At 39.2% G+C, this 13,923-nt stretch overlaps 1 protein-coding gene across 1 annotated transcript in view; it reads left to right on the top strand.

Annotated features, from left to right (window-relative positions):
* Window positions 1–13,923, top strand: part of PGM5 (phosphoglucomutase 5) — a 68,662-nt gene that overhangs the window by 43,874 nt on the left and 10,865 nt on the right. Inside the window, exons 8-10 of the mRNA XM_059492714.1 lie at window positions 8,407–8,542; window positions 9,445–9,628; window positions 13,283–13,417. Coding sequence (XP_059348697.1) covers window positions 8,407–8,542; window positions 9,445–9,628; window positions 13,283–13,417 — 455 coding nt within the window. The remainder of the gene's footprint in view (window positions 1–8,406; window positions 8,543–9,444; window positions 9,629–13,282; window positions 13,418–13,923) is intronic.

Below are 13,923 nucleotides of genomic sequence, written 5' to 3' on the forward strand. Positions count from 1 at the left end.
CTGACTTGAACATAATGCAAGAAAGCCTCATTGGTTCCTCTGCAAGTCTTCACAGACTGCAGCAGCATTTGGAGGGATTTTGTCTATATGGAAGCCACATGTTTTTTTTCCTAATGTGGTTAGGTGTACAAAGGACTGGTATATCTGATGGTACATCTAAGAAAACTGTTTCAGACTTTCCTTTTTGGAACATCACAATTGCTCAAGTGTCAGATAAAATCATCATTAGAAGAAATTCACTTGCATGTGAGTATTTGTGTTTTCCCTAGTTATTTCTGCCTTATTGGTCCCAAGAACCAAACAGAATGCAGAATGAATGACAAATTTGAGCCATCAGAATAGTATTGACAGTAAGAAATAGAGCAAATAATTTGAAGTATGTGGTCTATAAATGTACATAAATGTGGTTTTCGTTTATGAGAATGATAAAATAAATTTCGGAGTGTTTATTTTTTTCTTTCCTGGATTCTGGCACAGAAATTCTTACTTTTTGTTTATCAGTAAGGTTATATTGCAAGTCTCTGAAAAAGCACAGACCAGAATAACTTAATAATTTGCCTGGCTAGTAGTTTATTCTATATTTTGATGTGAGTTATATGGAGTTCTCTATTTTGAATGTGTAATACCTTGGCTGCAGCTCTTTGTAGAAAATTAATTACCATGCAGTGAAACTTGATTACAAATTTCATTTTGCTTTAATTGATTTATGTCCAGAATCAAGTTTGTTGGTTGGGATCAATTAGAGCAGAATGTTGCTATTTAAAAAATAATGATACCTTAAACAGCCATAGACGTGGCACTTCATGTATTTATCTTCTTGTTTACTGTATGGATCTGAATGGGCTATGATGCAAGAATGAAAAATATGTTATATTTTTTGGGGTCTTATATGTAAAAAGGAAGAGAATTTAAAATTATAATTAATGATAATTTTCTTTTTGTTGTCAATGGGAACCTATGTCATGATTGGCAAACTGAATGCCTTCACTATTTGCTCTGAGTGGCACAGGTTTGTATGGTCTTGACTATATCTTTTGAATACAAACTTCCTCTACAGTGTGTTCTATGAGGTCATTCAGAGAGATGTAATTTGGGGAGAAAAGGGCAGGAAGATCTTGTACCTTTCAGAACGTGCTACTATTTGTTGTGTGTTGTTGAACTGCATTTCCGTTAACCCATTTGAAGTGTGAACTGCGGAGTTTTCAACTCGCACTGCTTTTTAATACTTCTTCACTGGGCCTGTTCAGTACCTCTTCCCTCTAAATACTGAAGTTCCTCTTGCACATGCAAAACCAGATACTTTGATGAAATTTGTCTAGTTCTAAAGACATTGATATGACTTCAGTAGCCCACAAATTATATGGAAGAAAGCTCTTGGCTTCATCATCCTGCTGAAGAAAGTTAAGTGTGGATTTTAACTAGAAGGAGCTTGTAAGAGTTTTGGTGGTGAGTTCCCATATGTTGAAGTACATGTAGAAGTATATCTAGGTACCTTAGCCCACAGAGTGCAACACCTCCTGCTGCATGTAGGCTTATATGTAGAGGTAGTGGTTTGTCATGACATATGTGCCATATGTAATGAAAAACCACTGCCACAGCTGTGTCTCTGCTTGAGGCGTTATTATCCTAGACCATCTTCATCTGATGGTGTTGAGTAGGACTCTTTCAGATGCTTTTGACTGAGGGAGAAGAGGGGAATTACTGGTTGTGCTCAGTTGAAGCCATGTCTTCTTTGAGGCAACTTGCCATTTAAACTTTAAGGTGAAGTTATAAAAAAAGACAAACATCAGATTTCCCTTTCACATTGCAAAAGCACGTTCAGGTATTGTTAAGCAGGGTGTCCCAAGTACTGGTGGATTTTATCCCTGGAGATCAGTCATATAGAAATGAAAATGTGTTTTGACCTACTGTAATAATGAGGACAATATGATCTCTGTAGGTCTAATTTTATTTTCCTGAGTATCTGATAGTGTTTGTATTTGGGAAGAGAAACACTCATGGAGGTCATGGAAGTGCCTCTAGGGTTTGACTGGTCTAGATAGGCATCTCCTAGATAGGCAAGAAAATTACCCTGACCTCTCTTCACTTGCCATTGACATTTTTCTTTGCTTGTATCTTTCTGTGAGGCCTTAAAACAATTCTGTACTATAAAACTTCTGTACTATAGCCTCTCTTCCAAGTTTGCAGGACCTGATTGTAGACTAGTCTCTACATTCCTTACCACTCTGTGTTCTTACATTGTCTGGTTCTTCTATCATCAATTCTTCAAATTCCTCATAAATCCTGACTCTTGTAAATGAGTGCTTGAAGAACATACTGCTGGCCAGCACGGAGAGCTAGCCTACAGCATTATATTGGCATCTCAGTATGCTCTGATCAGATTAACTTTGTTGTACCTGCAGCACTTCAGTGCAGAAAGCCTCTTGACCTCCAGTTTTATCCAATTCCATCTAAAGGCAAATCTGGATACTCAAGATTTGATTCCATGGGCATCCAGAGAACTTGAGCGTGGGGTTTGAATTCCTCAGTCTGTGTGTAATTGCTGTGTAAAAAAGTATGATTCAGAAGGTGATTTTCTAAAGATGTTGTGAGGTCTCCCTCACTGGAGATATTCAAGAACCGTCTGTACTCAATCCTGTGCCATGTGCTCTGGGACAAGCCTGCTTGAGCAGGGAGATTGAACCAGATGCCCTGTTGTGGTCCCTTCAAACCTGACCCGTTCTGTGATCCTGTGACACTTTTTGGGCAAATTATGTAATGGCTGTGATGTCTAAAGTTTGTTTTTCTCACTGCCTCAATTTCCTTATCATCTTTCATTTCAATGCAGATGTCTGAAAAGTGTCCTCATATGCCAGGAGGCGGGTTTATTTTTAAGACATGTTCTGGTTTGTAGATGACCAGTACTTTAGCAATGTGATCTGTTTTTAGCAGTAAATATTTACCTTATTGCGAATCTTTTAGTAATGTCCTAAGCTGTGTGACCCTCACATGTTTCTGCCAGTATTGGGCATTTGAATCAATTTTACAGCTTTTGCCCAGTCATACCTATTTAGGGAAATGAAATTTGGCACTTCTTTAGCTTTCAGCATGGAATATTTATGTAAGTGTACTACATAGTGATCAGGATAGGAAATTTACAGCTCTGTGTAAGAGAAAGAAGTTTTAAAAATCCACCTTCTTCATCAAACTGCATTGGAAATCAATTGTTTGTGTACCCAGGTAATAAAGCCCGGCTGAAATTTCCAAGTAATACAGAGCCCTGGTTTTATAATATAAGGGACTTTGGTGTGGCAAGTAAATAAAAGCAAATTTTCTGCTATAAAAGGAGAAAAGATGTTGAAAACGTCCCATACAGCTGTATTTCCCAAACTTGTTTTCTGGCAGCTGATCTTGGAGCTAAACCAATGCTTTAAAAACTTCTTCCATTTTTGTAGCAGTGTGGGGAGCTTGTCAGATGAGGTTAGTAGCTTTCTGGTTCTATGACTAATGCCCGGCACAGAGTTCAAAGGAAGGCCTCGGCAGCAGCAATTACTTTCTAAATTTCATCAGCAAGTTATTAATCAGGATTAGGAGAACTGTGTGGCTGATTTATCTTACTGCAGTTTAAACCATTTCAGTGATTGCTACAACCTTCATTAATTTTCTTGCTTCATCTCCAAATTCACAGATTCTATTAACATCAACCCCCTTCTCCTAAAAGATTATATGGAAGAAGAGCTAGTGGAGAATATAAAAATATGTGGTTGCTGACATGAATGAAAGCCACAAATGAGCTATTTGATTATCTGTTGCAGTAATACAAATCTAAAACAATCTTATTAATTTGAAAAAATTATCAGATCAGAATGCCCCTAAATCTCCATTTGCCTAAAATATTGCTAAGTTTCAGCAGGACAAAAAATTTGTAAGACTCGGGTATGTGCAAACAAAATTACTTGCTGTGAGCTTGTGAACTTCTGTGATTTTCTTGTTTTAAAATCACATTTGTAGAATGCAGTATGATAGACTGGGATTACTAATTTAGGGAAAAGCAATTACCTTTTATTCATGCATATGACCCACAAGTTTTGCTTTCCCTCTCAGAACTGGATGTCTCAGATACAGACAAAATTAGCTTTCACATAGTAGAAAAATCATAAATATGAACATATTTGCATGATTTTTCTTTGTTTCTCAAGGTACTGCCTCTGAAGATTTTTCTTCCATTGCAGACTGTGTAAGTTGCATACTTCTCTATGAATGGGAACATGCTCTGAGAATTTTGCCCAGTTTGTTTACTCTGAGTGTGGACATAGCAATTTACTGTAGTAAAAAAATAACTTCTCCTACTGTTATATAGAGAAGTAGTGAACTAACTTATAAAAATAAGTTGTTGAAACACTTGCAGTTATTATAATTTCTCTTACAAATGCAAGTTAAATATAAAGGGTTAATCAGAAAAAAAATTCATTTACTCCTCTTTTCTGCTGTCTCCTTCTGCTTCAGGTCATTGAACAGAATCAGGAATTAATTAATTCCAGGATGTTTCAATTAAAAGTAGCACTGAGAATCATCCTGAGGTTACTCAGAGCCCCAAGAAAGCTGGGGCACCTTTTCCTTCTTCCCTTTGCTCGGGACAGGTCTGCCTCTGCAAATTCATTGGATCTGTAGAGCAAAGAATGGTGTTAGCTGAACTGAGGCAGCAGAGTAGACTCCCTCCCGAAAGTTTCTACGTGAGCTGGGCAGTAGGACTCAGTTAAGACAGAGCAAGCAAAGACACCTACAGATGGTGAAAATCAGAGTAAAAAAATTGCAGAAATAGATTTTAATTTGCTGAAAGGAGGAAGGGCAATAAGTACAACAACATATATGTATGCAGCTGATCAATGTTTTTAGTTTCACTTCCATTAAGACTAACAAACTGAAACACTTTCTGGGCACACAGAATTTTTGTCCTTGTGTCAGGCTGGTATTTTTAATTGGTGATTTTTGATTCTAAAATAGAGTCAGGATATCCAGATCCTAGATATTCAGACTTTTGTCTCTTGGTTACCTTCTCCCATTGCTTTCTCTTTCCAGGGAAGCAGCAGTTTATGTCCTCTGAGGGGCATGCAAGGACAGAGAACATGCCAAATCTGCTAAATGTCTCTGAAGAATAATACATTCGGTCCTCCTCATATAGATTTATGCACTTAAGCCATACCAGAACAAAGTTCAGAATGTAGCAAAGAGCTCTTCAGAAATGCTTCTGTCCACATTTCACTAGAACATTTTGGTTCAGTGAAATATCCCTAAATTGCTTGCTAAATCAGAACTCATCTCTTTAATGTTCAGTGTAGCCTGTTGTTCCATTGTCATGATATAGACCGTTTTGCTGAAGGACTGCAGTGCTTTTCACTGTGTGATTTGCTGGCCTGCAGTCTGCCAAATGTTATGTAGCAGAAGAATAAATGGTCATTTGTATTGGAGCAAATTGCTGAGGGGTTAAGCTCAGTTCCATGTCTCCACTTCTTGCTGGTGTCTGTTGAGACACTTAAGCCATTTAAATGGCTGGTGATAATCAGCCACAGAGATGACATTTTAGGCAAAACAGAATTTTTTCTGTGTTAAGAATAAGTGGCTGAAAGGAGAGACATGCAGAGGCATGCAGGTTAAGAGGGAAAGGAGCAGTCATGATGGGTGAGCCTGCTGTTACCAGGGCCTTGTCTGGGCCCCTGGGGCTCCCTCACTCTGCCCAGGAGCAGCACCAGGGCTGTTGGTGCAGCACCCCAGCAATGCTGCAGCAGGGCCAGTGTCCAGACCCCCACAGCCCTGCCATGCCATGCCAGGCCAGGGGTTCCCCAGAGCCAGGCCTGTCCATGCTCCCACTTCCTGGCCTGGTATTGCCCTATTCCCATTCCCAGGAGGTGCCTGATGGCCGGAGCTGGGCTGCCCTGGTGCCCCAACTGCCTTGCTGTGTGGCTGGTGAGACTGGGCAGGCCTTGGCTGCTGGCCTGGCTGCTCCTGCCCTGCTCTTCCCAATCCCTTGAGCATCCCCAGCCCCTGTGGTGATGTGATAACTTTCCTTGCTGTTACCAGAGGAACAATCTATCGGGGGGAAGTGAAAGCTCTGTTCTGGATTTCTCTTTTGGTGTCAGGGGCAGAAGCCTGCACCGTTATCTGGGAACAGACTCTTGGCTTTGGTGACAATGGCTTTGACTCTGCTACCTGCTTTGCCTACAAGTAAGCTGACTTTATTATGCATAGGACATATTGCTGCTGTTCCTGTAAAAGATATCCTTAAGCTGATCTACTTCCTTACTGCAGCGAGGAAGTAGAAGAGGTGAGAGATGACCTTTAAGGTCCCTTCCAGCCCTAACAATTCTGTGATTCTATGCCTGAATGTCTGAAAGACCGACTCTCTGTAGAGAGACATTTGTTTTCCTTTCTTATCTGAAGCTATTTGCAAAGCTTTGAGAGCTCATAAATAACCCTGCCCTTTTTTTGTGACTGGTTGGCATTCCATGCTTTCACGGTACTGGAGCAGGGAGGGATAAGAGTGAGCTGTGTCTCCTCTTCCAGCAGCTCCTCAAGCACCAGGCCTGTACTCTGGCTGTTGTAATAGGGCACTGCTGTTGTTGCAGAGAGCTTGCAGATTACAGAACAAGTGGCAAAAAAGAGATATTCTTACTATCATGATGGCTACTTTGCAAATGTGAAGGCATGTTACTGTCTCAGCTCTTAAGTCCATCCACAGTGTTCTTGTTTTCTGTAAAACCTAAAACACAGACATAAACAAAATCTTCATGTAAATCTTTGTCCTCATCAACAAGTGTTCAGTAATCATTCTTACACAGCTTGAATATTGTGCTGAATAGTAATTTGCATTTACTTAACCCCGTGGTAGTTAACTTAATGTTAAGAGCAATTAATGTCAAATAAATAGTGTTGAGGCTGAATGTAATGCAAGAAGCCTAAGTGGCAGGCAGATCTGTGGCAGACCCAGGACAATGGGCTCTTAGAAAATCCATATGAGCAGAGGCTGCTGATTGTTGCTTTCTCCCAAGAAGAGGGATTGCAAGTTCAAGGTAACAGCAGTGATTGACCTAGGAATCATGGTCTCTCTCTGCATATCTTGTTATTTTCCTTATATGCCTTTAATAGATTGACAGTTTTTCACTGGATTAACAGCTTCAGTTCTTCAATTTATATTATGGGAGCTGTCCTCTGCCTGTAGCAAAACACTGCTATTTTGACAGATGGCTGTCTGTGTGGACCTTGCAGCCTCTTACGTAAAGCCAAGCTGTACAAAGCTGTCTTGCTGCAACAGGATTTCTGTCTTTGAGGAGGAGAATATTTCAGAAAACAGGTTTTCAGCATAAGATTTTTTAGATTCCTCTGTTTTGTTAACTATCTTCTAAAGACAGATAATTTAAATTGTTGCCTCCATAATCAGTAGGTACTTCATGAAGTAAACAAAACGTCTGAATTGCTTCACTTACTTTGTACTTATGGTTTATATAATGTGTGACTAGACAGAAAACCCTAAGGCTGCAGCCAACAAACTTTAACCAAATTTAGTAGTATTATGCCAGAGCAGTGGCTACATGTTTGATATCTCTTCAAGTTTCTTGTGTGTTAGCTTATAAAATTGCCATCAGTATTTACTGAGTGCCAGCGATCTCGGATCTTACTGAGATCTGAGACCACATCTGAATTGTGTGGGGGATTCCAAAACTGTTCCTAGTCTTCATTGTTGGAATAATTTCTTTCTTCATAAATATAAACCTATGCAGGGATCTAGACAGGAGCATCCAGTCTTCCTTAGCCCTGAGAGGTATGAAGAAATATAAAAAAGGGAGCAGTCCCACTCTCTGGTTTGCTTGGTTTTGGGGTTTTTTGCTCCGGAAGAATTATTTCAAGCACTTGATTGTTGTCCTGACTGGAGGTCATAAACATTCTGGAAATTCCCAATTTTTATGGAATGGGAAGTTCTTTCTCTGCAGTTTGACATCTGCAGATGAACAACTGCGGAGATAAGGAGATGCTGTTGAGCTTAACTCTGTAAAGGAGAACCTTCTGGCTCATGTCTGGGGTTCGCATATCTAGCCCAGTTCTGGGAAACAGCAGCAGAGATGTGAAAACACTGTATATCAGTAAGAAGGAATAATGACTACACATGTTTTCATACTGCTACTGTTTCTCTTCAGATACTTGTACAAATTTTTATTTAACTTTGCAAGTATGAGCTTTGTCATGTATAAATAGATCACATTTTAAGCATTACTTCTGGTTTTCTGTCTAGAACATATCAGAGGTGCTAGGGCTAGTAGTATTGATTACTTTTATGTGACATGCACAGTTAAATGAGACATTTTCCCAGCCTTCTTACCGTGTTTTCTGATTTGCAGTGATACCAAATAATGTGCTTAATGTCTGTTTCTTTAGGGTCTGACCACCTTCGAGAGAAAGATGGACTGTGGGCTGTGCTAGTTTGGCTTTCAATCCTAGCAGCTCGAAAGCAGAGTGTGGAGGAGATTGTCAGGGATCACTGGGCAAAATTTGGCCGGCACTACTACTGCAGGTGAGAAAAATGAGGAAAAGGCACTTATGCAGCTGATAGGAGCATTCTGCTACAATCGTTGCTTGTTTAGATGTGTTCAGCTGCACTTAGGTGTGCATTCATACAGAATGAAAATGTCCCACAGATTATGACTGTTTTGTAGACAGGCTTTTTTGGAGGAGTAAAAAAAGGGAGCTACATGTATATGTCACTGCTAGTATGAGTAATTTAAAAATATTGAATGGCAGAAAGATTTGAATTATTTACTTGTGGAATATATAGGTGCACCTTGTTACATGATGTTGAAAAAGAAACATAATCCCAGCAAGATTTGTTCCTGCATTTTTTTTCTCTAAGTGTGACATTGTTTACTGAGAGCTGAAACCTATGCCTGCTTTCAATTCAGGATAACTCTTCCAAAGATAAAAACATTTACTGATTTTTATTAGGGCCTCAATATGGTGAGTTCTAGCTGTCATTTTCATCTTTGCTTCTGCCTCTCTCTTAATCCAGGGTTTGCCATTTGTAAGATCTTTTGCACACAGCTGTTCCTCAAAACTTGTAGCAAAGTTCTCTCTATTTCACTTTTCTGTTGAGCACTCCACTGATTGTGTCATTAAGTTTTGAAAGCTAGCTGTGTATTTTCTATGCTGCTTTAGAAATTGCATTTTCTAGATGCTTTCTGTTGATTTTAGAGTCACGTGGCCAATGTAGAACTATGGTTGCACACATGTAACAGCACAGGATTGGCATGTGTGTGCTGGTTTCATTTGCAATCAGTACTTCAGAGGTACATTGATAATTTTTGAAGTAAGCAGTAAATTGCTAACTGTGAGTATATAGAGCTCTCTGAAAGCAGAACTGTCTTCTCAGCTCTGGGGACTTACTTTCTGGTTCTACCTTTTTTTTAATATATGTGCAAGGTTTGATTACGAAGCGCTGGAACCCAGAACAGCATATTTCATAATGAGAGACCTGGAAGCTTTGATCACTGACAAATCATTCAGTCATCAGCAGTTTGCTGTGGGTAACAATATCTACAGTGTGGAAAGAACAGACAGCTTTGAGTACATAGATCCTGTGGATGGCACTGTGACCAAAAGACAGGTATGTCTGTAGTGATGGATTAGCAAAGTTTTGCAGCTGGCATATTGTCTCCAAAAGTGTTGTTTCTGAAGTTCAGCTGGCAAGACTGTCCATTTATTTGTGGGATGGTGTTTCCTTTGCTATGAATGAATAGATACTGCATTTCCTACTTAAGATTTGCTCAGTCTAGATAAGATAATCCACCTTTATTTTATTTTGTGCTTGCTTTACATAACTGGGGACAATAGTGACACAGTGAGCATAGGATGGGATGAAGTCCCTATTGAAAGCAATGCATGAATAGGGAGGGCTCCTTTTTCAGAGCAGCAGAAAATATCATACAGAAAGAAAGTCTTCCCTTTTTCAATTTGCTGTCTGAAATCTCCACTGGCTATACCTTACCAAAAAAAAAAAAAATCAGATTCTTGTTCGTGGTGACCCTCAGGATTTGCATAACTGAGATACAGTAAGAGGTCTTCTGCATAGGATACTTCTACATCCCACTGACTACAATATCTGTTGTAGCCAGTAGGATGCAGAAGACTTTAGAAGGTTGTAGCCTATGCAGGCATATTTGACATCCCTAGCCCAAAGTACCAGCTCCTTCTGGACTCCATCTATACTGAGATTCCTTGCTTATGAAGAGCTGCAGTTCAAACTGAGCCTTCAGTGTTTGGAAACATTATGTGTTCGAAATTCATTATGTACTTTTACCAGGTGTAAATGTATATTCAAGTAACTTGAATGTATATTCAAGTAATTGGAGCTGTGACTCCCATTAAAATTTGTCCTGATTTTATGCTGTTTATATTTTTATGGTTGTAGTTTCTCTGGTTTTTAAATTATTTGACCTAAACAGACCCTAGGAAATTATATTACAAGCCATTAAAACTATTCTCATGCCTTCCTTCTCAGAGTCTTTGTAGTTTCCATTCATCATTGCATCCAGAATATAGGAGCAGTGTGTCTGCCATTGAGCTACTTTCCTGTTGCATATTACTACTGAAACAAGATATGAGGATATTGTCACATCCAAGTCTAGTGGAAAATTACAGACATGGCAAACTCGTGACCTTTGTAGTTCAAAAAGCAGCTTGTGAATTTTAATTGCACTTTTCTTTCCCTTAATTTTTTCGTCCAAAGCACTTATTCTGTATGGGAATATAATTGCTAATCATATCACCATGTAACACAAAGAGAGAAACATGACTTGGCTTGTTTTCAGACAGACTCTGAAAGGGAGCCCATAAAACCAGAAAGCATGTCTTTTCATAGGGAGTAGCTCCTATTTATTCAGGGTACAGTTCAGCCAGTTTGTCCTTTGGCAAGGACACATTCCTAGCTTGATATGTCTGCAGCCTCAGTGGATTCTCCGAGCACACTGAATTGGAGAGGTTATTGATCTATGCAAATGAAACAACAGTTCACTGCTGCCGTTTTCCTTGGGTAGCTTGCTCGTCATCTAAATGAAGCTATCTCTTTCAGACTGTCATAGGCTTTGTGTGGATTTTTCAGCTAAGTGTTCAGGAGCGTGTGCCAAGTCTTATTCCCCAGAACACAGGGGAGAGAGATTTATATTCAGTGTAACTGCAATGAATGAGAAGCTGGCTACATGGTAGTTATTCAGTGTTAATAAACAACATATTCAGAAAACACAGCAACGAGAAAATAGAAGACAAACAATACACACAGACTGTTGCTTCTAATTAATTCTGTTTCTTGAAACCCATTAATATTGTTTGTCATGCCACAATAATGAGACTTAAAATCAAATTAAACATTCTGTTGTTCTTGAAGACTTCTAATTTTTAAAGCTGTACTCTGTTTTTGCACATATCAGCACATAAAAATGCTGCTCCTGAGGGTCCGGCAAGCCAGGGATGGGACCAGTGGCATTTTTGGGTAAAATTTGAATTATAAGGATGAGAGTAAAAGTAGGCCATTATACTAAGAGACAAAAGGCTCCAGGGAGACCTTATTGTGACCTTTCAGTACTTCAAGAGGGCTTGTAAGAAATATGAGGACAGTTCTTTTAGCAGAGCTGCAGTAGTGTAAGGGGTAATGCCTTTAAACTAAAAGAATAAATTTAGACTAAATGTGAGAAAGACTCTTTTTTTTACAATGGGAGTGGTGGGACACTGGAACAGGTTGTCCAGAGAGATGGTGGGTGCCCCATCTTGTAATCATTCAAGGTCAAGTTGAATGGGGCTCTGAGCAACCAGATCTGATTGAAGATGTCTCTGCCCACTGCAGTGAACATGATGACCTGATGACATCAGGACTGGATGACCTTTAGAAGTCCTTTCCAACCCAAACCATTCTATGAGTCTGTGATTATCAAACAATGCCTTATATGGTGCTAAAGATGTTTTGGCAGATATCTGAGGAAACAAAGGTTTTACTTAGGTTTTACTTATACTTTGGAATATTGACACATTGCATTTCCAACATCAGTGTCTTGTCAAGCTGCTGATAAAACTGGAAAAATAAAATGCATATATTTTAATTATCTTTCATTTTTTAATGGCTTACTGCCCTTTAAACAGAAGTAGCAAGGATCTCAGTTTGTGCATAGGCCTTTGACAGCAGAAGGACAAAGGGGGAGAAAAGTTCAGTGGCTTATAAGAGGCTGTACTTAGTCTAAAGACACCATTTACATAAAGGGAACTAGAATGTGTATTAGTGCACAGCTGGTAGAATATTGCAACACTACAACAATTTATCTGTGCAATTTAGTCCTCCGGCTTTAAGGGCCTTTCTGTACAGAAACTGTGGATCCAAGAATGTGGCCTGTGGTCTGTAGAAAAAAGTGTTCATATGTGCAGTACAACAGGGGGAGGATAAAAGAAAAAAAGATGTGAAGATAGCAGCAAAGAGCAAATTTTTAGTTAATTAATTAATTAATCAATCAGTCCTCTTTATTATGCACAAATTAATGTGCATGAAGTAATGTATTGAAATCAATTAACACCTTAAGTTTTCCAAATTGTACTATAGACTTACTGAAATTCTTGCAGTCATATATTGCTGTGTAGTATTTGAGGGGTAGCAGCTGGTCCGGTCTCTTGTATTCACTATTGACAACTATTTTTTGATCCAAGGATTCTGTAGCTGTTTTGTAAGCCACTTACATTTAGTGATCTTATACTCATTTCTCAGGCTGTTGATTTTGTGCTTTGCCACACAGAGTAAGAGCAAATCAAGTAAAAGAAATAAAAAAAACACAGTAAGAGAGTATTTATTATTAGGAGTGGGAGGGAATGCACAACATCTTTTTTAGTGTTCCGGGGGGAAAAAAGAGGGTCCTGGTTCAGGGCAAATTTGGAAGAGATCCAAATCCATCCACAGATATCACAGTCCGGAGCAGGAATGTGGAGGAGTGAGCGCAGTGTCTGAAAACAAACTGCGCGCTTCTTCTCTCCCCCCTTCACACTCTGGAACAAGTCTTAAAGGTGCAAAACTTATTCAGTATAAACAGAACAAGACAACTGGGGATAAAAACATCATATAGTCAACCTAGAACAACTAGTAATGAGTGTGTTATCCAAAGTTGTGGGGAAAGAAGAATTGGCATTCAGATGACTCTTCCTTTCACTTTTATTCTGGAGCAGTGTCTGGTGATTTGTTAAGGTACTGTATGATGTTCCATGTATGATGTTCCTTCTCCTTTCCTAGGGGCTGCGGATTATTTTTTCAGATGCTTCCAGACTCATCTTCAGAATGAGTGCTTCTAGTCATGTGAGAGCTACTCTGCGGATCTATGCAGAGAGTTATGAAAAGGATCCTAGCCAACACAATAAGGAACCACAGGTAATGCAACAGGATTGTAGTAGGTCAGTTAGTAAAGCACTGCCTTGATATAGCAGTGGCTACAGGTTTTCATCTTTGATCAGAAGCAACACTCAATGCTTTGACCATGTACTATGTTTGTAGATGATTTCCCTGGTCTTGTAAGTGTACACCTTTTGAGGAAGGACCAGCAGTTTTAATCAATGACTTCATTGATTAAAGTTAAGAGAAGTCATTCTAGTTAGAATTTTTTTCAGAAGTTTTTTAGAGTTGTGATTTATGGAACAGTATTTTAAAAATAAGATAACCATTTTTGAAGGAGATTATCTGAGAGCCACTTAATTAGAGCATCCCAAGGACTCTTCACAATCAGAGTACAGTTAGGCAATGTGGATACCAGAGTCTCAACAATGTAGGGATTCCTTGTAAGGGAAAGACTTGCAACTGTCTCAGAATTATCTCATATTATAACCTTTTTCCTAAGAAGAGTAAAGCTTAAGAGCAAGCTGCTGGATTGTCCAGCAGAT

This window comes from Ammospiza nelsoni, chromosome Z (assembly GCF_027579445.1).
Source record: "Ammospiza nelsoni isolate bAmmNel1 chromosome Z, bAmmNel1.pri, whole genome shotgun sequence".
Classification (NCBI taxonomy): Eukaryota; Metazoa; Chordata; class Aves; order Passeriformes; family Passerellidae; genus Ammospiza; species Ammospiza nelsoni.